This window comes from Callospermophilus lateralis, chromosome 3, assembly GCF_048772815.1.
Source record: "Callospermophilus lateralis isolate mCalLat2 chromosome 3, mCalLat2.hap1, whole genome shotgun sequence".
In the NCBI taxonomy this organism is placed as follows: domain Eukaryota; kingdom Metazoa; phylum Chordata; class Mammalia; order Rodentia; family Sciuridae; genus Callospermophilus; species Callospermophilus lateralis.
Genome location: NC_135307.1, coordinates 107,313,021 through 107,340,222, shown reverse-complemented (window position 1 = coordinate 107,340,222; position 27,202 = coordinate 107,313,021). Strand labels below are relative to the sequence as shown.

The 27,202-nt window shown below is 36.6% G+C and overlaps 1 protein-coding gene across 1 annotated transcript in view; it reads right to left on the bottom strand.

Moving 5' to 3' along the window:
• Aph1b (aph-1B gamma-secretase subunit) overlaps positions 1–22,254 on the bottom strand; it is a 29,469-nt gene extending 7,215 nt beyond the window's left edge. The window contains exons 1-5 of the mRNA XM_076850905.2: positions 22,083–22,254; positions 20,428–20,598; positions 15,444–15,514; positions 14,271–14,393; positions 3,286–3,413 (exon numbers count right to left, since the gene is read on the bottom strand). Coding sequence (XP_076707020.1) covers positions 3,286–3,413; positions 14,271–14,393; positions 15,444–15,514; positions 20,428–20,598; positions 22,083–22,195 — 606 coding nt within the window. The 5' untranslated portion in view covers positions 22,196–22,254. The remainder of the gene's footprint in view (positions 1–3,285; positions 3,414–14,270; positions 14,394–15,443; positions 15,515–20,427; positions 20,599–22,082) is intronic.
• Between the last annotated feature and the right edge of the window lie 4,948 nt (positions 22,255–27,202).

Here is a 27,202-nt window from a genome sequence, read left to right as displayed (position 1 = left end):
ATGGTGTAAAGAGCAGAATGCTGCAATGAATGAGCAATCTATAGTTATACAGTGAATATATAGCAAATTTATAATTATTAGTGCCTGCATCATGAATCTTATAAACATAATAGTAAGTAAAAGGAGTAAAGTAGAACAGCAAATATTGTATGCTTCTGTTTTCATGAAATACTAAAAGGCAGAGCCTGGCTGTGGTGGTGTAAGCCAGGATTATGGGTACCCTTGGTGGGGAAAGTGACTGGAGGCACAAAAAGGCTCCTGAGGGGTTGTAAGGTTTTGATTTTAATCTAGGTGCAAGTCACATAGTTATGTTCACTGTGAAAACTCACCAAGATGTATACTTCTGATTTGTGTATGACACAGACACACACACACACACACACACACACCTATAGTGATCTTAATATATATAGTGTGCTATATTTGTGTGTTTATATATATGTGTGTGTGTGTGTGTGTGTGTGTGTATATATATATATATATATATATATATATATATATATATATATAAAATATTTTTAGTTGTAGATGATTCAACACCTTTATTGTACTTATCTTTATGTGGTGCTGAGGATCGAACCCAGTGCTTCACACATGCTAGGCAAGTGCTCTACCACTGAGCCCCAGCCCCAGCCCTATATATGTATGTATACACACAAATATATATGTACATATACATAATATATATATATTATTTTAGTGAAACAATTACTTAAATGGTTTTTCTCTGAAATCTGTCATTCAGAGATAACTATTGTTAACATTTTGGTAAATAAACATTTGAACTCCCTGGGTTCTTTTAAAACCATTAAATATGATAACATCCACCATTAAAATTCAATCACTATTTATTGGTCACCTATGTGCCAAGGATTGATAAAAAGACTGACACAGTAAGATCCCAATCTTGATGATCAAACTCTAATTGAAGAGAGATGTAAAAACTGTATTAAATAAAGTAATTCCAGCTAAGGACAAATGTTATAAAAGAGCAGTGAATAAGATCCAGTGATAGTGCCAAGTCTGGAATGTGCAGCTTTTCCAGATGGGCTTTACAAAGAATGATCTAAGTTAGGGAGAAGACAAAGCCCTTGCAGCAGCAAGACTGATAAGAAGCTTAGGTCAAACAAAGAAGCCCTGGTTTATTCCATAGGCTTCTGCTACAGATAATGACTCTCTACACTTGGCTTCTAGGACATGTGGCTCTCCGGGGTTTCCGACTTCATCCTACCTCACTGTTTCTCCTTCTCAGTCTTCTTTATTGGCCCCTCCTCTTTTCCCCAACCACACTGCTGGAACATCATGGGGCTCAGTCCTTCAGCATCTTCTCTTTTTACTCCTACTTCTTGTAGTCATCTTTCTTAACCTCTCTCCAGACTTTTTTTGCATTCAATTGCTCACTTTGGATGTCCAATAGGCACCTCCAAAATAATGTTCCCCAAACAGAATTCCTGAATTCCCCTCTCAAACTCTCCCTTCTTAGATGATGGCAGCTTCATTGCTTCTGCTGTCGAGGCCCAAAACCTTGGAGACAACCTTGGCTCCTCCTTTTCCTCTCACATGCTTCACCTACTCTATCAGGGAATATTGCTGGCTCTATTTTCAAAAATATGTCCGAAATCTGACCATTTTTCAATTCTCCACTCTTGTCTCACCCATCATTATCACTACACATTCTGCTGTGGCCACCTGGCTTCTACAAACATGCCAAGCATGTCCTTTAGTCCTAGGACCTTTGTACTGGCTGTTCAGTCCTGGATGCTCTCTCTCAGACAGCCACACGATCAACTCCCTCATCACTACTTTGCTTTTTTTTTTTTTCCCCTCTTAAATGTCTTTTTCACTATAAAGCATACTCTGACCACCTAGTGAAGAGATGTGACATCATCACCTTGCACCCTGGATCTCTTTGTTCTACTTTTCCTTTTGTCCAAATCACCAAATACCTTCTAACACACTGTATAGTTTCTTATTTATTATATTTATTGTTTATTTATATATTTATTGTTTATCTGAGTGGATACCAGCAGATGGGTCAGATTCATAAGAACATTTGTTTTATCATGTAACTTTCTTTCTGATTATAAAAATGCTATGTTATAGAAATTTGGAACATGACAAAAAACTATAAAGAATAAAAGAACCCATAATCCCAACACCAAAATTGTTAATATTTTAATGTATTGTCTTTCTCATCCTTCTTTCCCACAAAGATTTGTCTTTACCTACTTGCCATCATATTAAGGGTATGCCATCATATTAAGGGTAAACCTGCAGCACTGAAGGGTTTTAGGTGTATGGGCCGGTGGGGGTACAATATGATGGCATTGTAGAAGGATCTAAGGGCAAAGAGCCCAGTATAAGAAAATCTGATATAAACTCTAGGTGCATGGAAAGAAGAGAAACAGGAGGCAAGCATCATCAGGAGGAAGCTTGTAACACTTCAGCTGACAGGTCAAAAGGGTCTGGACAGGCAGTGTCAGGGGTCACACTGATAATAATGACAAATTGCATTAAAAGTGAGATTCAAAGTATTACATAGTATTCTTAAATAGATCTAGTCAAGTTTTTTTTAACTTCACTTTGAAAAACTACTATAATGCCAATGAGAAGGAAGTGAAATCATTATTTTTGTTATTGATCAGAATGTGTGAACATGGTACAACCTTTATGGAGAGTATTTTAGCAATTTTTATCAAGTATTTAAAAGATCTTCATGTGATTTGACTTTATAATTCCATACCCTGGAATCTAAACTACATATGGAAAAAGTTTTATGCAGACAGATGATGAAGACAGCTTCATGATAACTATAGAGAAATAGAAATGATTAACCAGTTAAACAAATTATAATTTTTACATAATGATATAAATTTATATATTAAAGGATTTGTAATCAGGTGGAAATTGCTCCAGGTGTGTTTATTTATTGGGATTGAACTCAAGGCCTTGTGCACTCAAGGCAAGTACTCTACCAACTGACATATATCCCTTGCCCCCAGATGTGCTTTATAATATAAGTATAAAGCAAGATTATTTCAGGTTTGACTATAACCATTAAAGGAAAGACACATGGAAATAATCTTTAGTGAAATCCACCAAAAAAAAAAAAATCGTGTTTTTTTTTTTCTGGAGTAAAACTTAGATGATTCATTCATTCACTTAAATTACTTTTTTGACTCCACATTTTCTCATGAGTATGTACTTCATTTAGAGAGGAATCTACCATTTTAGATATGTGGACTTGAATTCTAAAAAATGTTATAAGTCAGTGGCAACACTCACCTGAGTAGATACCAGCAGATGGGTCAGGAGAACTATAAGAAGAATATACCACTTTTTCTTCTCACAAGCATCAAAAAATATAATGCCCCAGAACACGTGCAGCAATATGATAACCAGCGTCATGAAAGCTGAAAGACAGTCAACCATTAGTGCCCAGTCCTACCGACACCAAAGGCTGCTGAACATCCTTTCATTGTGCATAGGAATGCAAAAAAGAGAATTGTGAGTCTAAACAGCTTTTCCCCAATTAGCCTTCAGCCCTACTTAAGAAAGACCTTTTTCAATTAAAAACAGTAACTTCTGATGAGACAAATCTTCTATTACTAAGGTAGGATTTCTCTTTAGAAGTTTTCTTAAAAGGTCAATGGGAGAATAAAATAATATTAGAATTATAATTATCTAAGATTATTTTTAAGCAACTGGCACTAAATTTGATCAGTGTCCACAGATTTTCTTGGGAATACAGCTTCTGTGTATGTTATGTGTATCCTATGTTCTGGATAACATTCTTTTATTTAAAAGTAGAAAAATTTAACATATACTGCAAGTTTTAGCATTAAAAAAAGTTATATAAATTTCTTATCTGGTCACACAATAAAGAGATCATTAGCACGCACTGGAAGAAATCTAAGTCTGGCAATTCTCTTTCATACTGCTGGCTAATAAACAATCTAGCATTACCAATAAAGTGGAAAACATTCATTCTCTATTTCAACTCCAAGATCTATGCTATAAAACAGTTAGTTCTCAATCAATAGATCACCAGAACCTGAGGACTTACAAGAAGTGCAAAATACTGGAATCTACCACACACCTAATTTAGAAACAATGGTGCTAAGAGCCAATCAATTCCAGGTTAAATAGCCTTCCAGGTCATTCTGATACATGGCCAAGTTTGAGAACCACTGCTCTAGAGAAATTCTTACAAATATGCAAAGGAGATATACACACAAATATTTATACCAGCACCATTCGTAATAACAAAAAATGTTCATCATTACCTGAATGGTGTATTCACACAATGGACTACTATATGTGATCTAAATATAAATTATCTCAAGAATATAATGTTGAATGAAAAAAATCTGTATAAAAATGCATAGTTTCATTTACTTGAAAAACATTCAAGACAATATTCAAAAGACATAATTGTTGCAATTGGAGGAAAGCAAGCTATTAAATTTGGTGTGACAGTGTCATCATTTTAGTAATTATGATAAATATTTTAACTCAAGTAGGAGCAGAGCAATAGTTTTTAAAACTTTAAGACTATAGAAGACTAAACTAAAATGACATATTTTAATTCCAGAGATGACTCTGGAAAGAGAAGTTCTCCTGGAGATAGATCCTGTGATAGTGTTGAGACCATTGACAATGCCCAGGGGTTAAGGTTTTAAAGTTTCTTACATCAGAAAGGTGGTAACTGGCACAAAAGCAAACCCTGAGTTTTTAAAATAATTATTATAAAGTACTCACGCTTTAAGGGTTCCTAAAACTTAGATGTCATGAATATTGGAACCAGCCAAGTATGCTCTTATGGTCAAGTCCTACTTGGGAAATGCTCTCAGGAAAAACCTTCAGTCTATTCTGTAAAGCATTATTCTGTATGTTGTAGGCAAGTATCTTCAGTACATCATTAGCCCTCAACTTGTTTCCAAATTTTCTGTATTTTTTTAGTCCTTCTTGCTAAAAAGTCTTTGATGGGTTGACTTTGTCTCCAAAGTCCAGTACAGACATCTCAGACTAGCATTCAAGGCCCTGTACAATCTGGACCCAAATTCTGACAATATACCTCTACTAATGTAACTTCAAATACATCCTTAAAGTAGAAAACCAGAACTCTTCTTTTCTTTGACCATACTGTTTTTTTTTTTAAAGATTTATCCTCTTAGCTACATACTCTATACCTCACCAATATCCTTCCCCATTTCACCACAACCAAATCTTACTTTTATTTAAGATCCAGCTCAAATGTAATTTCTTCAGTGGATTCTTCCCTGATATATACATTTCACAAATTTAATAGTGGGTATTGAAACCAAATTTGCTTTACCACTGAGCTATAACCCCAGTCCCTTTTATTGTTTTTAAATATTTTTGAGACAGGATCTTGTTAAATTGCCCAGGGTGGCCTTGAACTTGCAATCCTCCTGCCTCAGCTTCCCAAGTTGCTGGGATTACAGGCATGTTCCATAGTGCCTGGCTTCCACTTTCTTTTTTTTTATCTGTACTCTACACATATTTAGTGAGCACTTAGATAGTCTGGCCTGAATATTATACTTAGATCTTTGGTGTCAGACAATCCCGAGTTAGAATCATGCCAGCTCCATTGTGTGTCTTTGGACAAGTTATTCAACTTCTCCATTTCCTTCATTTCTAAAGTGGGGATAATACCTCACAGAAAGCATAGTGCTTGGCAAACCACAGCTTTTCAATAAATGTTGACTACTCTGTGCTATGGTTAATGAATAAGCCAGGGTCCTTAGTGAGCCATACTACAAGGTGGGAAAGTGAAGCAAAGCAGCAAGCAATTACCACATTTATCCAAATCCCCTGAGTATTTGGCTATGTATTAAAAATGCATTCTTAAGATTTTTTTCCCTCTCACTTTATATTACTCTTACATTTATTTTCTTCCTGTCCTCTTCCATTTTCTGCATAGGTATTTATTCAGTGCTCAGTATGGGACAGGTCTATGCTAAGCACTGCATCTTCCACAAAACAGTTTCTAGGAGCCTTGCCCCATCTTTCAGCTTACTGTTTTATTAGCATAATATCTAAAGGAAATCTCTCACATATCAAAATATTATACATTTCTACCTGACTACTTATTTAATAACCACCACTGGTTTCTGACTGGCTTTGATGGGTCATCGTGAGCCCTTACCATCACAAGGTACTATGGCAGAATACTGAGAGTTATTGTTTATTCCCTCTGCAACTGTTAAGAGATCCAACAGACACTAAGACCTGGGTATTTGAACTACCCTGCCACATTCAGGTAGCTATAACTGCATATATGCTATTTTGATACTTCCATTAGCAAATGGAATTTATTTCAACTAGAAATGAAGGTTTTCTAGCAGCAAACCTCTCTAGAGAACCTCCTAATTTTTAAGTCTTTCTCATTAAAGTCCTAAAAGTCCTTTAATGATTAGCCCTAATATTTGCTTTGTTCCAATATTTTTCTTAGAAAAAAAACCTTCTCCAAATATAAGAATACCAAAGTTAGCTAACAGATTAATAAAAGGTGCTTCCAGAATTTCCAATATTTTGGAATATCCATAAAGCTGAACAATTTTAGCAAGTACTGTACCTCTGTTTGTGACAACTGTAGCTTTTTAGTTTGACAATGGATTTTTTCTTCTAATAATCTTCTAAGGCTAAATCTCTAGGCAAACAATGTTTCAATCTAGACCTTTTTTTTTTTTTTTGATACTAGGAATTTAATCCAGGGGCACTTTACCACTGAGCTATATCCCAGTCTTTTTAAAAACTTATTTACTAATTTATTAAGGTACTGGGGATTGAACCCAGAAGTGCTTTACCACTGAGTGACATCCCTAGCCCTTTTCATTTTTTAAGACAGGATCTAAGTTGTTTAGGGCCTAAGTTGCCAAGGCTGGCCTCGAACTTTCAATACTCCTGCCTCAACCTCTGGAGTCACTGGGATTATAGGCATGCGCCACCACACCTGGCTCGATCTAACCTATGTTAAAACAAAAAGTTTCACTCTTATCTTTAAGAGGTAACATTTAGTATTGCCTCTTTTACTAACTTCTTTAATGAATAAACCCCAAATATTCCAGTACCATGTCCTTCTCTCATTCCTGATATAAACTTTTCTGTCCCTATGAAAACAATGGCCTAAGATAGCAACTAATGCTAACTCTGGATTCCTGAGAGAACATAAACTGCTGTAATCTGTAATCTAGGTCTCCCTTAATCACCTCAGTGTGTTTCTGACTACGTTAGAGAGACATAAGGGCTGCTTATGGGTGGTGGCAGCAACAGAGACTTCTCAAAACCCAGCACTTGGCCCTTGCTGCCTATAGGCAGGCTGTGAATACCAAAGGGCTTTTGGCTTCTTTTCTAAGGGTCTGAGGTTTCTGGGTTCTATGAAGTGGGAGCCTGCCCTCTACTCCTCCAGGTTATAGGAACCCTCTGGATTTGAGAGAGATCTCCAGTCAAGTGTAAGCAGGAGTCAGGTCCCAGATATTATTCAGTATTAAAGTTCTTCAGTATTAAATTTATTATCCATGTTTTGAGCAACTAATAAAAAAATTATTATCCATTATTTTAAAAAATACATGTTAAAACCATCTCATATTATATGGCAGTAAGCAAGTTATGGTACTGTCCCTTAATACCAAAAAGGTTATAAGCAAGATGTCCCAAAAGCAACTTAAATGACTGCAGGTGTTTAAAACAGAACTCATCATTTCATATTTATGAAAACATTCCTGAGGCATGTTTATGAGCTGAATGGACTACCAAGGATATAATGTTATGTTTAAAGCCCCCCTAGCAATACTGAAGAATGTTGAAATAAATACTCTTCCCAAATTAACCCATCAATGTGATAGCGTGAACACTGGGAGGCCTCTTATTAGTCATGTAATCCAGTCCCCTCACATATGGAAAAAAAATCAGTCCCACAGGGTCCACTTTGAATGCTTCCAATTTAGGAGCTTACTTCATTAAATAGCTACTGTGGTAAATGTTCTCAAATCTGCCTTCCTCTAACTCAATAATTCTCAGCTAGGGTGATTATGACCCCAGAGGACATTTGGTAATGTCAGTAAACACTTTTACTCGTCACATCTGGAAATGGTATTGTCACATTTTTTTCTGTTATCTAGTGGATAGAAGCCAAGGATGCTGTTAAAAGCCCTACACTATGCAAAAGACAGTTCCCCAGTAAAAAATTATCTGGCCTCAAATGTCAATAGTATTGTAGTTGAGAATCTGCTCTAACTCCTGCTTTTTAATCATAGGAAGGCTTTTTGAAGAAATACGACTCTTTTTTTTCCATATGAGGCACATTAAAAAAATAATTGAAATTCCCTACATTAGTCAGCTACTGCCACAAAAAATGCACTAAGAAACCACACCAAGCCAAGTGTGTGGTGGTGCAAATCTGTAATCCCAGCAGCTTGGAAGGCTGAGGCAGGAAGATCATGAGTTCAAAGCCAGCCCTAGCAACTTAGTGAGGCCCTAAGTAACTTAGTGAGACCCTGTCTCAAATATTTAAAAGGGCTGAGGAGGTGACTCAATGGTTAAGAACCTTGAGTTCAATCCTGGTACCAATGAAAAGAAAGAAATCATGCCAAGCTCATTGGCTAGAGCTGCAATTAGGAGCATGGGGTCAAGGCAGTGCTTATGACCATCAAGGGTACACCTCCCCAATGGGGGACCCACTCAGGCAGCAAGCAGTGATTGTGGGCTCTCAGGATTCTATTACTTTCTATTAATGCTTCATTGACTTCATGAAGTAAATTAGAACCTTTTAACCTTATTGCTGGTCTAGAGTAGTTTCAATACCATGAGATTTACCTTTTCTTTAAATGCCTGCTCCAAATTGGCTCTCAAGTCTATCTATTCCTGGTGCTATTTATAAAGCAAAAACAATCCTATAAAAACTTGGGTGAAGATTTAAATGAAACTGGATATAACTTCTGCAGCTGGATTGCATATGGGTTATGATAAAAAGGAAGAATCAGGAATGAGTCCAATAAAACAAATTGACCTAAGCAACTAGTAGAGATTACATCAATGAGATGAGGAAGAATTCAGGGGTGTACCACATTAAAGTTGTTCAGACATCTTGGCCTCCCAGATTTCTGGTGAAAAATCAGCAGGATTTCAAATGGTTCCACAGAATGTAAAGAGAAAGTTCCACTAGAGAGGGAAAAGCAGCATATCATCTGAAACAATGGATTTCAGTCTCAAGAAAAATATTCACATGCAAGTCTTCTATGAGAACTTTAGAACCATAAAAAAGGTGATAAAATCCAATCACTCTACCTCTTAAAGTCAATTAATTCCTCAAAAGAATAGCCAAGATTTCCAAATATTTACCCATGTGAGAAAAGTCTGGTTCTTGGAAATTTGGCTAAATCTTATTCCAGGATGTTGGAAAAGATGAGTACAGAGTACACCAATGAAATATGTTACATGTGAACAATTGCCCCAGATGTTATGCAATGCAGTGGCCTTGATGTGAACATTTTGACTCACAGCAGAGCTAAGGAGAGGTAGAGGAGTGAACTGGTACATTGGTCCCAGGAATGAAGGGCATCCTTCATGAGAAGTGGGCATGGAACAGGTCAGGAAATTATGGGATTCCCAGCACATAGCTTTTTATCATAGCCATGGAGCTATGTGGAATCAAGCTGAGGTTGCTGAGGAAGGCTATATGAAGCAATAATGGGAAAAATAAAGGCTCTTTTTTCCCACTTTGAAATGATTAACACTGGATTTAGAAGACAAAAAATACATTCTTATGGGGCTAAATGAATATACCATTCTGGATGATTTTCCAAATCTGACTTTTGTCCAATGCAAGCCATATTTACAGGGTAATCTCTTATTCATCACTGGCTATGAAAAAAATTCTCTTTGGAATTCAGTGAAGAAAAAGAAACAAAACCTCAAAATACCAAAAATTAAGGGCAGCATTGGATGAAAATAATAAGAACCATTTCACACATAGAGAAGAAATAAGGTCTATGGAGAATGGAGAAGTGGAGGCATTTGACTAACTTAGATAGCAGAGATCTGTCACTCATCCCTATGAGGAAAGAGACATCAGCATCTCACAAGGTAACCTGGATTATATCTACAAGGGCCATCAAGTATTACAGCTACAACCCAGGCCATTCTTTCTGCCAAAGATGGTGAAGCAACACAGATATGCTTATTTACACACTGAACGAGACTGATGCCCATGATGTGCACACTTTATAAAGTATCACAGGCTACTAGAGTCTACAATAGGCCTAGGTGGTAACTGGGCTATGCACACACCTATTGTTACTCCTATGACAAGTATTTTCCCGTTATGTATGGCCAAATGTTAAGTTCCATTTAACCTTGAACATGCACCTTTAAGGGATTCCCCAAAGATGGAGGAGTTGAAAAGGGGATGAAGTGGATTTAGTAGACCAGTAAAACTAGATTGTGAACTGGGATTCATGGAGAGTTAATATGTTTACTGTATAACTAAATCCAAAAAATCAGTTAATTAGGAAAGAGTGGAACCAAGAAAGTAAACTGAGACCTAATCACCCTAAGTGTGCTTCAGAGAGTGGTAAAAGCACCCCTGGGTTCAATCCCCAGTACCAAAAATGTCATCAATAAAAAATGTGAATGAATAAAAAAAGGAACTCACCAGGTTTACTAACTGTGACTGTGCTTTGGCAAATGAAGGCAGGACTCAGCTGGCAGCTCTGCTGCAGACTGCTGGATTGGGCTCCTCACTGCAGGATGTACTCAGGTCTGCTCTATGTGTGTTCATTCAGGGGTCCATGCTAAGTGGACATTAACTATCAAAGGCATGTTCTCATGGAATGTGACCCATGTCCAAGAACTCAGGTCCAACCATGCAAGAACTTTTTAATGCTCTTACTTAATATTCATTGATTGACCAATTCAAGGCATGTGACTCAAAATCAAGGGGCAAAAAAGTACATTTTGGCCACTATGAAGCCATGCAAGTATGTGGGTGCATAATTTGATCACAAGAAATGACAAACTGAAGGAAAAACTTGATCTCCAACAATCCTCTTAATTCCTTTTTTTCAATTACACTTCATTGGACAGTTTCTAGGATCTTTCAGCATGCTGACCCTATTCTTCCATGTGAATTTTAGTACTTCAGCATTCCTGTTAAATCACAATGATTACAAGTGAATACAATACTCCACATGTGGTCTTACCAGTACTGATTTTGCCCAGTGAAAAGTTTTAGTGGCAAAAAAGTTTTAAAATATATCTAGACAAGAACACTGTTCAGAAAATACGAAAGAAATGAAATGGTTTGGGAAGTTTAAAAACATCAGCTGTCCTTTTAAACTGAGTAATAAATTAAACATTTTTTTCCCTTCTAAAGTACAAGGGAGGTAATTCAGAGTAATATTCAAGAAATTATCCTCTAAATTCTGTTTTCTAATCTCAGGAACCAAATTTTCTACCTTGATAACATTCTTAGGCCACTTTGGAGTTTATAAAGCCCTTAAATATTAATTTAATTCTTAACAATTCTGAACTTGGCATTACTTTTGCCTTTCCTGAAAGATACTTCCTTTACCTAGTGAACAATGTCTTTCTCACTGCCAGGCCTAAAGGGAAGAGGCCTCTTCCCTCTGCCTGGAACATCCTTCCTGCACAACCCCCTTCCTTTACCTGCCTAGTTACCATTATCTTTAAGTAAATCTCAACTGCATGGCAGTCCATAAGCTGTGCCTAGCTTTCATTTTTCAGTAAATATTTATTGAGTGCCATCTAGAAACAAAGGACTCTACAAGGTGCTGGGGATATAGCAGTGAACATAACAGTATAATCCTTGTGCTTACATGGCTTAGCACCCAACTGGAGAGAGAGACATTAAACAAATAATTACACCACTAGCCAATTAATCACAACAGTGGTAAAAGGGATAAAGGCAAAGTACTATACTATACTATCTCTTCCTTATTGCAGCATTTATTATGCTTTATTGTAATTAGCTATTTGTCTCTATTCACCAATATGGAAGAAAGGTATGACTATCAACTATATTTTCATAGCTTGGTATAACTCCTACTAAATACAAATACCAAATAAATATTTATGGAGTAAATAATCAGATGGACTTGCTCCAATTGCTAAATTAATGAGCTAGGAAAAGACTTGAATTTGGGATTCTGATTCCAATACTTCCATCTCTATACAGCATTTCCAAGAAATTACAATATTCTAATAATTCAATGCTAGCTTACTACATAACTATAAAAGAAAAAGACTTAACTCATACATATTATATATAAACTATGCCTGTCTGTATAACAAAAACCTATGTATATACAGGTTTTATATAATGTGTATCATATTAATATACACTAATATAGATATACTAATGACCTCATATTCCTATTTGTTTTGACTATTAGGCATTTATAATGGAATATGTTAAAAATATAAATTTGCAAATTTAACTGCAAAATTAAAAATGAGCTTGTGTCTAAATAAATGGTAATAACAGTAATTGCAAATAATATACAACAAAAATACAAATATACATATAATTTGGGGTTATGGTTAAATAAAAATCAATTTCTTAAATGTATAATTCAAAGTTAATGCTTCAGAGAATAACAATAAGAAATGCACTTATTATAAAATAATGGCTATTCTTTCCTTCCGTAGGTCATATTCACAACATGGCCAGTCTATTATCCAAACCTGGCTAAAGACATTATCTTATTGAATATTGAATTTTTCTTTGAGTTCACAGAAATTATAAATACAACAACAGTGGGAAAAGGGCAAACGTGCTAGTAAATCTTTTCTTACATTCTTCCAAAAGAATAATTTTAAGTTGGACTTTTGAAAACTGACTAGTTCATTGAAGGGAATTAGCACCATCTAGTGAAAGAAACTGGTAAAATTTGAAAATGAAAAAATAGTTTCTGTAAGCAAGGTAATGAAGCTGTGTAAAAAATTCATAAAACTAGACTTTTATTAATTTATACTGAACTTTAATAGACACCAGGTATTAATATTACATTTGTATAAATATAACCCTCAGCATAATCATTTAAAAATTTTCTAGAAATATTCCTGTTATCAAATATTTACAAGAAAGATAATTTGCTATGTTGAAGGTGCCATTAAATAAGTACGATTTATTAACACACTTCCTGGTCCTCTAACTTGCAATCAGAGTTAAAGATCCTTCACTTTATTCTACAGATGTTGGAAAGTCAAAAACTTCTGAAACTGGGCAAATTAGTTTGGTGACTGCATATAGGATGAATTCACATGAAAATGTGTGTAAAGGGAAGACTAACCAGTTTCGGGTTGATGGCATTAATCTAGAGAGGAGATTACAAAGTCTGAACTGAAATGAAAACAAAGGGTCTAGGGAGAGTGGTGAAAGTTTACACTGGGTTTGGGTGTCATGACAATTTGAAGAATGTTTCTTTTGTAGCAATTTTTAAAAAAATTTGGTCATACCTCTTTATGTCTTTTTAACATCATCTTAAACATTTTTTATTTTTTTTTTGCCTTATTCTCCCTACTAGAGGACAAGAGGGGAGCTTTTGCATAGAGGTTAATGATGGAATTAAAATAATGTGTGAGGGTCACTTATTTTAATTGTATAACTGCTGTAGAGATAACTAAAAACACAGTGGAGTTTTCCCCTCTATCTTTAAAAGTCTTCATGCAGAACTTAGGAGAAATCTTAATTATGCATATTAGTAACTCAAATCTGCAATTGTTGCATCATGATGAAAATTTTTAGCTAGTGATTGAAAAGAAATTTGAGTTAGTCCTTTTATACTGCATCTTTGGATAAAAATATCAATTCATTGGTTATTCTTTCCTCTTAATTTCAAGATTAAATTATACTGCCTATCTCCCAAATGCACTAAGATGTAAATTAAGTAAAGATTAGGACTTATATAATATAAAATTACAAATACCAAAAAGAACATATAGCCTATGCAAATTAACTTCTAATAAATACTTCAACCATACAGTAACATTGTTAGTATAACAAAATAAAATTACTTTTTATACAAGCTAAATTTCACTTAAAATCCTAAAACACTAACCAAAATTTTTATTTTCCTAGGTTCTTCACTTTATATTCTTTCTAAGAGTATTTTGCCTTGGTATTACATAAATTTCCATTCACTTGAATTCCTAAGCCTGCGAACTCCACTGAGGATGATCATTTACACTAAAAGGCTGACCATTCACAGCTATCAGATACATACCTGAATTAAGGAAAAACTGAGGAGAATCTCCATGAATGCCCACAATACCTGGCCCCAAGGAGTCAGACAGGGTATTCACAAAGGAAAACACTCCACTCATGATTCCAAAGCCCAAGCCAGAAACTAAAAAGGAAGAAAAACACCGTTAAACCCTTTTCTTGCTATGATTTCTATTCAAATAAAAATTCTAAGAACTAGGGAATACTATTTTGCTGGAGGGAAAATGGTACATATGCTGTTGTTGAAGCAGTGGCCAGCCAGCTCTGGAAAGGCATGTGCTTGCTTACATGATGAACAAAGAGAAATGGTAAGAGAAAGGGAAATGAACAGTGGGATGCAGCAGAGAAATGAAAAAAAAGGATAGAAAAAGATCTAGAAACACAGAAGAAATAGATGAGGCAGAGGAGGATATGATGCTAAAGTTCTGGCTTTGGTTTATGGTAACAGAATCTATAGAGTTAAATTTGATGGCTTAGAACCAGAATTGAACTTGAAGGGTGACTGTGCATGTAAGGCTTGATCCTGGGCTCAATTTAGAGACCTAAGCCCAATCTAAAAACATAATTCTGTAAGAATAATATGCAAAGATATGCCTAAAAAAAGATATGCCTGAATTAATATAAAGAGTCCTCCTAGTGCAGCTAAAGTCATGGTAAACAGGGAAAGTGAAAGCTACATCACTATGAAATTGTTGGTTAACTAGAATATAGTATATACGTTAAAAACCTTTCAAACTTGATTAATATTTAATGAACATACAGAAAAAGGTCACCAGTAATCACTTCCCTTCACATAAGGAACCAGGAAAGTTGTAAAAAAAAACAAACAATATATGCCAATAAGTCAAGATAGTAATAAAATACTGCTTGAAATCTATTAAAGATACAAAAGATAAGATGAAGGTAGTGGGGTTCTTTTTGAACCGGGGATTGGACCCAGGGGTGCTTAACCACTCAGTCACATGTATTTTATTTAGAGACAGGGTCTCGATGAGTTGCTTAGGGCTTCACTAAGTTGTGAGGCTAGCTTTGAACTCATGAACCTCTTGCCTCAGCCTCCTGAGCTGCGGAGATTACAGGTGGCATGTGCCTCTGTGCCCTGCAAGATAAAGAAAGTTTTCAAGCCAATTCTGATTTTTTTTTTTCTTAATGACACGGCATGGTTCTAACTTACCATAGGCCAGCAATCGCATGGAGGGTGCACTCTCATCTGGGTTTATGCTCTTCAAACCCTCACTGGCTTTTCTATAATAAAACCATACATATACATTTTTAAAAAAAGAAGAAAAAGCAGTATGTCAGGAAAGTACACAATACACTTCAAATCCAGATACTTCAAACCCAGATACTTCCTAAGACTCTGATCAGGTTATATTCTAAATCTAGAATCCATTCAAACAAAACCCAGTACATTTTCAATTAAGTAAAATCAGCTGCAATTTCTAACTTTTGCCTTTTTTCTAAATGCTTCCATAAAAAAGAAAAACATAGGTAAATAAGTCATGAAGGAATTAATTTAATAAGAAAAACAGTAACACCATATTTCTAAGCTCAATAAATATCTCAATATCCATGGAATTTACCACTCTGAACTTTTTTTCTTTTCCCAAAGCACAGTCTTCATTTCCGTTTTATCTTTTATTAGGGCCACACTTACTGCCTCCTTCCCTTCTGTCTTGCACTCTGTAGAACCAAAACTTTTCTCCTTTTTCTTCCTTATCCTCCTCTATTCTCTCCTCCCTCCCCCCCCCCCCTCTCTCTCTGCTGGGGATTGAACCCAAGATCTCACATATGCTAAGCACATGCTATACCAGTGAGCCACACCCTCAGGCCCCAGGCAATAATTTCTTAAAGAAGCTGCCTCTACCAATGGTTGATTATCACTAGTCCTCCTTACTCTTAAATCCTATAATACTGATGATCTGAACTCTCATAGGGGTACTTAATTATATCTGATTCTAAAATATTTTACATGTATATTTTATATCTCCAATAGACTTCAGGAAAGAAAACAGCCTAATACTTTTATTATATCCTGTAGAATGAAATGTTACAGGAATAAGAGGTAAATAAATATTTGAATGAAAGGATAGAATACTGTTCAACAAGAAATGATCTTCAGAGTGATCATATGCTTCCTTTATAGCCAATCCACAAACACATCATTGAGCCTCCACTTTCCACCTGATATGTACAGAATGCTAGATGTGGCTGGTCAGTTCCACTACAGGCACTATTGCTACTCCTTTTTGGCCAGGAACTATGCAACAGTGTAAGATTCTGACTCAAAGAATATTTAAATTATATTTACTGAAACATATGTTTACTAAAGCAATAATGGAAACAAAACATTTTTGACTCATTTGTCAGCAAGTGTTGAAACAAAAAGGAGAGAGATGAACTCTAAAAACACAAAACTAACCAGAACATTCTTACTTTCTTGCATTGTGTTAATTTAAATTTCAAGGTATGTAAATTCATTATAGACTACATTAAGGCAATGCAGAATTCAGCCAAAATACTAATATGCATATGAAAAGTGTTCTTTGCTTTTCTGGACTCAAAAGAATAAGCCAGAAATTTAAGTGACAGTTTTCCTATTTCTTTGAAGCAGTAACCAACTAAATTATCCAATTTTCCTAAATAAAATAAACTTACTTATTATAGGGATCCTGATAATTCTAAATTATCCAATTTTCCTAAATAAAATAAACTAACTAAAGCTTATGAGTCATATGTATTAGTAATGATCTCCTTCAACAAAGTTATCAATAAAGTAAAATGAATAAATTTTGTAGAATTTGTTTTATAAAATGATTCAGGAATAAAAAAATATTTTTACTATTTGGTATGGCAAAGTACCGCTATCACAAATACATGAAATATATAAGTTCAAAAGTTTAGTAAACTTCCTCAGTCTATCTTACAGGAGTGTTTGAGAGGGAATGTTTTGGCACTAATAGTTCTCAGTGTTAACAGTAGGAAGTGAAAAAGCACAAAACATGATCAGTTTCCATGTTCCTGACGCACAGAACACATGACTGTTGATGCAAGTAGTAGTGTTTTCAATTTAACATTTTACGGAAGTGAAAAATTCTTTGTTTGAATTTATTATTGTATTTCCAAGAATGGAAAAAAGATCCCATTTTTAAAAATATAAACTTTGAAAAATTACTGGTAAACCATACTCTTTTTGTTTGTTCTATTTTCAAATGTATATATAATAGAGGTATGCATCAAGGACTATGCACACAAATTAAATACACCATTTTAGAAATTAAAAAAAAATAGACTGATGCCTCTTAAAGAAAACTGTAGCAGAGCTATGGGTATAGTCAGCAGTAGAGCACAAAGACCTGGATTCAGTAACTACCAAAAAACAAACAGTGGTACATGCTTATAATTCCAGTACTTGGTAAGCTGAGGCAGGAGGATCACAAGTTTGAAGTCAGCCTCAGCAACTTAGCAAGGCCCTCAGCAATGTAATGAGACCCCATGTAAAAATGTAAAAAGAGCTGAGGATGTATGTAGCTCAATGGTAGAGCATGCCTGGGTTCAATCCCCAGAGAACCAGCAACAAAAACAAACACCAGCATGAACTCTTCACAATTTAATCCTGGCACCAAATTCAGGGAGCAAAATTTAACTGAAGCACTCCTTCAAACTTAAAAAGTTCAAAACCTACTTTGGCACTGGAGAGCATTAAACAAAATATTCATTAAACCAAAGACCCTGTATTTGAATGTAGTAAAGAATAGAAGAGAGCAATTTAAAAGTATCCATGTAAGTGTTAGTTATCATTAAAGTGTCACAAAATTCTCAAATTTGTTTTAACTCAACTACATAACATCCAACATTTCTAGAAATTTCTAGGAAATTTTTGTAGAATATTTCAAAGGTTTATTAAAGATCCATTTTGGCAAATGCAAACAAAAGCACCTGTTGACATGTTTGTTCTACCACCTTTTTGGAAAATTTCCACAGGTCCTTTTACAGGAGTACATGTGGTTTCCTGAAGAGCCAATGGTGATGTTGACAGGAAAAACAAGTGCAATGTGAAGCTGAGTTGAGAACACAGTGCCCAGGCAAGCACACTACTTACACCACACTGCAGAATACTATGCTAGGTTCCGAGTATGGGTAAAAATCAAGCACTGACCAAAAGGGGCATGTCCACTGACAAAAAAATAAACTTGGAAGCCACAACCATGTCTTCTGAGATCCACATGAAGAAATGAGGAATGTTTAGTCTTGAAAGGGACATGATGACAATCATGTGGCAAAGATTTCATTTATTTGGTGAGTAGGGCAGAGGTCAGAAGGAGAGAGATTTTGATTACCTCAGTAATATTCTACAGTAAAAATTAAAATCATAGCACAGTAGTAATAGATATATGCCAGAAACATTCAACCACTGCCAGATGTTTATCCATTAGTATTCCTGTGAAAATTAATTTTTTTTTCTTTCTTTTTGAGACACGGTCTAACTATGTTGTTCAGGCTGGCCTTGATCTGCTGGGCTCAAGCAATTTTCCTAATTCAGCCTCACCTCCTGAGTAGCTGGAGCTACAGACACACACCACCACATATAGCTTTAAATGTTACTTTTGATATTTATTTATTGCTCTCCAACATTTCCAGGGACTAATGGGAATTTCATATTTAAACCTTTTCTAAGAAAAGGCTTCCTAGTTTTCAATTTGTAATTTAAAGTGTTTCAGTATGAAAAGGAAATTCAATATCTAAAAGTAAAAAGTTAAAAATACAGAAGGCCTAGCATATTAACAAGAACAAATGGGCTGGGGATGTGGCTCAAGTGGTAGCGCGCTCGCCTGGCATACATGCGGCCCGGGTTCGATCCTCAGCACCACATACAAACAAAGATGTTGTATTCACCGATAACTAAAATAAAATAAATATTAAAAAAAATTCTCTCTCTCTCTCTCTCACACTCTCACTCTCTCTTTAAAAAAAAAAAAAGAACAAATTACTAGAAGCCTATTAAAAGAGATGTTAAAGTTCAGTCTGGGTTGTATCTATGAAATTCATGGACAGCTGTAATTACCTCATTTGCAGAAATGGATACAAATGGCACATTTATTATTCTACCAAGTCTTACTATGTAACCAGGGCCAATCTCATGACTGCCTGAAAGAAAATATCATTCCAAGTTTAAGTTGTGTTTCAAATCAGAAGTTTCATATGAGGTCCTCATGGGTACCACAGATGACATACTCTGTGGCCCAAAAGAGGGAACTTGTGCCCAAGTTTATTTTTTTCCAAACATTTTTATTTTATAGATTTGAAACTATAGAAAATACCATAAAACAAACCACTGCTGTGCCATAATATATTCAAAACAATGGAAGGCATAATCTCCTTAAGAATTATCTTAGATGGTCGGAAAGAACACATAAATTCCAAGTTGGAAAGAACATATAAATTCCAAGTTGGAAGCATTTTTGTTGTTTCAATGACTATTTCCCTAGGTTGCTTTTCTCCATGTTACTTCTTCTAATATACAATGTATTTTCTTGTTCATTTCTTGGCCCTTATCCTCTTGTGATAAATTCCATGAAGTCAGAAGGTTTTTTTAGTCATTGATGTATCCCCAGTGCCTTGCATTGGCATTGACACTGTCTGGCATCGAATATATTCTCAAGAATAATTTTTTGGAAGGCAGGCACAGTGGTGCACACCTATAATCCCACAGAGGCTGAGGCAGGAAGAACACAAGTTTATGGCCAGTCTCAGCAACTTAGGGAGACCATACCTTTAAAAAAAAGATTAAAAGGGCTGGGGATGTAGCTCCATGGTAAAGTGCCCCTGGGTTCAATCCCAAGTACCCTTAAAATAAATAAATAAATAAATAAACAAGGCTGGGGATGTCGCTCAATGGTAAGTGCCCTTGGGTTCAATCTCCAGTAAAAAAAAAAAAAGAAAGAAAGAAAGAAAAAAAAGCAAAAGAGAAAAAGGAAGAAAGGAATCTGCACAAGTTAAAGAAGACTCAATATTTTCAGGCTGGAAATATCAATCCCTTCATTTAGAACTATGTAGTAAAGTACGGATCCTCAAATACTATAGGATTATTAATGTTTCACATTACCAAATCATAATTCAAATCTATCTAGGGGAAAATGATACAGCAAACAACTTACTTTAAAAGTCTGTAATAAGCAAATCGGAACATTTCTTGGATAATGACTGAAACCAACACTCCGAAGATTAGCACATATTTCTGTGTTGGTCCATCTTTGTTCTCAGTAATGTGGCTTGCTATGAACCATAAAAGGGATGAAAGGAGAAGAGACACCAACCAGAAGAAAGCTCTGAAAATCAGAAAAAACAAAAATTATAAAGTAAACATAAGGATTAATAATGATTTTAAATGGGGACCAGGAGCCTGACTGGGAAGGAATAGATATCCTGAATTTTAAAGAAGAAATCCGCATAAAGCGGTACTCTGGATCAATTGTTCTTAATGGTGCATCCTCTGTGGTGAGACAAACATGTGATCTAAGAGGAAAGTGAGGTTTACCCAACAATTACTTGTTTCAGTGACCCTATTATGTGCAAGTGCATCTGCAAACTCTACCTACCAAAGACTCCCTGACAGGAACCCTTGTTACTCTCTTTTCTTCCTAATGCTCTGCTCATTGATGTGTCAAAACCACAAAACATACAACTTTGTGACGATTGCAATTTTCATATCCTTCAAATCTGCCAGAAATTAAGGACTCAATGTTCAGATATCCGCAAAGATGTGTTTTCCAGAGAGGGAAAAAAAGTCTACACTCTATTAATAGAGTGATTGGTGAAAATCCAGAGGGTGAAAATCTAGATCAGTTATTTCCAAGCTTGGTTCTTACAACACTCGTGGGGATTTTAATGATCACAGTGAGCTTTACAAACGGGTTAACCCAAATCTCTTGTTTTAAAAACTACACGTGTGATATAGCACTTTCAGTACAGTTGCAGGAGGCAATTGTAAATAAAATAATCATTGGCTTTGCCAGTAAGATTTGTAGGGGAAGGCAGACGTGGCATGAACCAATGAGAGCGGTCAGGCAGGTGAAAAATGAGATTATGACCACGTTCACCACCAGAGTTCGGTATTTACCAAGCTCCCAAAAGGAGATGCATGATCAGGTGCTCCTGTGTTTTCATAAATTTCCACCCTTTGGCTGCACACACACCTGAATCACCTAGGGAGCTTTAGGGGGAAAAAAAAAAAAAAAGCCTGAGCTCGAATCCCACACCTTAGACATTCTGGTTCAGTGGATCTAAGGTCGGGAGTGGGCATCCGTATATTTTAAAGTCCCCAGGTGTCTCTAGTTGCTGAAGGGCGAGAACTACTGTGCTAGGCAGTAAAGGCTATTTAACCATCAGTGATTACAGATGCCTTTGAGAATTTGAGAAAATTAGAGACTACCTCTCCAGAAAAATTAAGGTGCCTATAGGAACTTATCCAAAATTTCTTCTCTCATAATTTTAGTGGCTTCATAGCCCACTAAGGCCCACCCACGGATTTGCGATGCCTGCCATGCATCAGGGGGTTCTGAGACCCACAATGTGAACCCCTTCTTCAGAACCCGCAGCTGAGGTCTCCGGGCTCTGGGTTTTTTTTCCCCACAGGCCCTGGAGGAGGGCAAAGAGCCTCAGGGGTCCCGGGTCTTGGTTCCCTGGTCTCAACCCTCCTCTGATCCAAAACCTAGCAAGGTCGACTCGTTTGATGGGGACGCTGAGGGTCGCGGGTGCCCCAGGCGGGGGAGGGGAGCCCCAGCGTCTGGGTCTGCTAGCGCAACCGCCTCACCCGGCGATGAGGAAGATGACGCGCAATGGCTCGATGGCGATGGTGAAGACGTAGAGGGCAAGCGCAGGCCCGAAGGCAATGAAGGTGCAACCGAAGAACACGGCCGCCGTCATGGCGACCGCGGAAGCCAGCCTGGGGGCCCGGCAGGGACCGGAGAAGCGCCCGGCGCCGTCAGACTGGGGGCGGGGTGCGGGGCGGGGCCATGAGACATCCGGGCGTGGTCGGGGGCAGGGCGCGGGGCGGGGCCAAGAGGTATCCGGCGCGGTCGGAGCCGGGGGCGGGGCCGCGAGGTGCCCAGGGCTTTCATATAATATAACTGATATTTAATTCTTATGGTAGATCATGACCTTTGCCCATTTTAAAGTTAGTTTTTCTACTTACTTCACTGCATAGTTCTTCAAATATCATCTATTTGTTTTGGTTGAAGCTGCCTCACTTTGGAAGTAAGCGAAGTAAGCTAAAATGGTCTATAACAATGTTCTTATCCCACCCTCAATGCGCAGTACGATGTGGGGGAATTTGCGGTTGTTGTATATTGATCATATTTTAGTTCAATTTTAGTCCCTAAGTCTATTTAAAAAACGAGAAGGCAATGAAAAAAATGTGGTGAGCCTGCCTCTCTACATATAAAGACATCTTTACCTGATGTCTGTTGGAACAGAAATTAACTAGAAAACCAGTGAAGTCACCACTAAAATGTCGTCTGCAGCACTCATTATTATTCACTAGAAAAACATTGTTTCAAACAGTCTCTGAATCATAATACCATCTTACATTTATCTAATACATTGCTGTTTAAAAGTACTTGGCCAGGGGTGTAGCTTGGTGGTACAATGCCTGCCTAGTATGTGTGAAACCCTGAGTTTGATCCCAGCGCGCGCGCGCGCACACACACACACACACACACACACACACACACTCTAATAATATATTTTTTTAAAATCACCTTTACAATGATTTCAAAAATCCTATTACAAATGAGAAGTTTAAAGCTAAGTAGCAGTGCTATTGACTCAAGTTTTTATAAACATACTGTTAAGTGTCCCCCAAAACTTGAAAACCTAGGTACTAAGTGATGTTGGGAATTAAATCCTTAAAAGGTGACTGGGAAAAACAGAAAGCAGGCACCTACAATAGATATAGCTATAAAATGCTAAGAATTCTTCCAACTGTGCATATACTAGCAAATGCAGTTAAATTTTGCATTCTGGTAATACTAATAGATCTATATTTATTCAACCATTAGTTTATTCATTCAAAATATGTACTAAATGCCTACTAAGTATTAGACACAAATCTAGGTATTTGGAACACACCAATGAAACAGATATGTTCCTGTCTCCATGGAGCTTAAAATCTAGTGGAGAATCCAGATAAGCAAGTATGGGGTTCTATGAAAATATGCTGGAAGAGAGAAAGGCATCCAGTCCAAACTCATGAGGTTTTGCCAAAGAAGGTAATGCCTTACTCATATTTATCTAATACATTACTGTTTAAAAGGTATCAGCTCAGTAATTAGCAAAGTTAAGAAAGAGGGAGGAGATGGAAGGATAAGTGGAATGTGGTCAAAAATGAAGAAAACATTCTGAGAATGGAAAACATTCTGGGAGTCAGAGAGTAGTTCAGGATGGCCTGGGTGTGTGAGGAGAAAGACAAGAGGTAAGACTGGAAAGGCCAGTGGGGGATGATCACAAAGGGCCTTGTAATCAGTTTTATGGGTTTTAGAGTTCACCTCAAGTGAGCTTTAAATCAGGTGAGTAACAAAATCAGATCAGATATGGAAACTGACATTCCAGATAGGAGGTGCTAGGTGTATTGTCGGGATGAGATAAAAGAGGTCTGAATCAGAGAAGTTACAGGAGTTTGGACAAAACCAGAGAAATTTAAGAGAGAGTCAGGAATAGTGCACACAGAATTTAGTGACTAATTGGTTACATGAAGTGAGAGGAAAAAGTGAAGGAAAATGGATTCTAGAGATTTTTTGCTTAAATGGTTGCTATGAAGATGGGAGGAGGAGAAAATATGGGAAAAAGACACAATAATAGGTACCATTTTGGATGCCCTGAGATTTAGATGCTTATATGATAGCATGTGGAGGTGTTCAGTAAGCAAACTGAATAGACAAGATCAGGCGAGATCTGGACTAAAAATCTAGAATTGAGACTTTGCATAATACTTGGAAACTTAGGAGTGGATATAATCACCTCAAGTGTTGCCAGAAACCAATGTTTCAGGTACAAGAAGAGGAACTGCAAAAGAAACTGAAAAGGAACAACTAGGAAGATAGCAAGAAACTAGGAGCATGGTAGTGTCACTGAAGCAAAGGAGAGAAAAAAATTTCACAAAGGAGGATGTGGAGAGGTTAAGCAAGGTACTAGTGAAATGTGTCCACTGGATCTTGCTATAAGGAAGTCACTAGTGTATGTAACACACAAACGGGTAAAAGCCATTCTGCAAAGTGTTCTTCAACTAGTATGTGGTAAGAAAGAGACATTTGGCTTTGGAGGAGAGGAGACAGGAAGCCAGATAAGGGAGGACAGGAGATAGAGGGATACATTCAGTTTTATTAGTAACAAATGCTAGTTTTCATCCTGCTGGGCAGGATAAGGAGGGTTCATAGTAGTAGGACGGAGTGAAGCTACTGGCCCTGCAGGAGTTAATCTGAGGACCCAAGTCTCATTAAACACTGATTTTATTGATGGTACAGAATGAGAGTCTACAGGAAATAATACTTAGAAACCAGAGACCAAAGTAATAACCACACTTTTATAGTAAATTCAGCTTAAAAAAATATTCACTATTTGTTTTTAATACAATGCAAGAAGAAGAAAATATGAGATAAAGGGAGGAAAAATTAGTCATAAGCATCAGAGAAACCATTACTTAACTACCTAATTCTTTCAATGAAGCCTTTTTTATAACTCAAAAAAGTCAATTGAACTTACATTCCAAATTTATAAACCATAAAAGAAAGCTTCACTTAGATATCAAAGAGACAAATTGTAATTATGGTAGGATATCAAGTGGTTTGCCTTAGAGAAATGAATAGTGTTTCATAGAATATTAGGGCTGTGAATAGACTGGGGATCATCCAATATAATTTTTTTTTTTAAAAAAAGGCAAAGACAACAGATAAGGAAGAAACCTAGGAAAATGCAGGTGGGTCTCAATGTCTTGGTGCAGTTGGATCTGGTATAAAGAGGCCTTTATTAAAAATCAAGAATTCCAGGTTCCAGAATAAAGCACCCACCTGCATTTCCTAAGTTTCGTCCCTTTTATTACTTTTATAATTAATTGTATTACTCAACCTTCTGTTATTGTGGAAAAATACCTGATAAAATCAACTTAAAAGGAAGAAAGATTTTGGCTCACATTTTGAGGTTTCAGTTCATGTTTGGCCCAGTCACTTTGGGTCTCTAGTGAGGAAGTACATCATGGTACTGAGAACATGTGGCAGAAAAGGCTGCTCATCTCAATGCAGCCAGGAGGCCAAAAAAAAAAGAAGAAAGAGAAGGAAGGGGCTGGGAATAGTCTGTGATCCCCAGTCTATTCACAGCCATCCTTGTCTTTCTCTACCTTCTTTCTTAGGGTTTCTGTCTCTTGCATCACCTTAAAAAAAAAAAAAAAGTCAGTAATGAGTACTACTACTTGCAAGCTGAGGCTGAATTTACTATCCCCTTGAAGGGCACACCCACAACGACCAAACTCCTTTCACCAGGCCCTACTTCCTAAAGAACTCACCATCTTTCAATAACACCATCATTTGGAGACCAAGCCTTCAATACATGATTTTTTGGAGGACATTTAAGACCCAAAGCATAACAAAAATATTTTGTTTATTTATGGGGAACAGTCTCATTTATCCCTGGAGTTAATATTGGAAAACCTATCTTTTTTCCAGCACTGAGGGTGGAATTCAGGATCTCATGCATTGCTAGGCAATGTGTTCTATAACTGAGCTACCTTCCCAGTCCTTTTAATGCACTTATTCTATTGAGGCAGGGTCTTGCTAAGTTATCCAGATTGGCCTTGAACTTGGAATCCTTTTGCCTTTGCCTCCCAAGTAAGCAAAATTTTGAGGGCAAAAAATTGAAGGAGGAGAGAGGGCTTACTTAGTTTGTCAATACTCAGCAAAAGCATTCTGGGTTAAAAAGATTAAAAGAAAATCCTCTTGTATTTAATAAAAATTACATATAGTATAAGACATTTAACACAGATTAATATAGTATGAAGTATTTAACAAAGGTTAAAACAGTCTAAATACCAGAATAAAACTTCTTTTTCTTGCTGCCCTAAACAAGGCATTTATGGATTTACTTCAAACCTTTCTTTAAATTAAAAAGTGAAGAAAAATACTTCTAAATTACCTTTAGTTCCTAAATTATATTTAGCTCACTTTGGTGGCATGTTGATTTTTAATGATTACTGAAGTTCACTGATTCAAGATTTATTAAACATTTACTATGTGCTGGGAGCCTTACTGGATGGACACTGTCCCCCCCTCCCATACCATCTTCAGAAGACTTGGAGACTGACTAACTGGGAATCTAGATAGATGATGGTAATACTTACTTCCATGTAGAAGCAACAGGTCTGTCTTCATAGGACTGGAATTGCTGCTAGGAGTTGTTAGGGAGCATAGAAGATAAAGTTGAATTTCAGTTTCAGAAATATAGTTTGATATACCTATAGTGGATCAAAGGGCAGATGTCCAGTAAGACATCTGGGCCTATGAAAAGAGGCTGGTACTAGAAATACACATTTTAAAGCTGAATTAACTCTCTATAGCTGCTGTACTGAATGACCATAAACTTAGTGGAGTAAAGCAGCATAAATGTATTATAGTTCTGGAGATTTTAAGTTCAGATGAGTTTTACAGGCTAAGATCAAGGCACTGGGACAGGCTGGACTTTACAGGGAAATCCTTTTCCTTACTTTTTCTAGATCCTAGAGGCTGTCCAGGCTCCTTGGCTCATGGCGCTGCATCCCTGTGCTTCCATCATCACTTAACTATCTTCTAAGTCTGACACTTCCTGTTTCCCTCTTATAAGAATGGCCCCTAGGTTACACTGGGCCCACTTAGATCATCCAGGATAATCTCTCATCATCTTATATCTCAA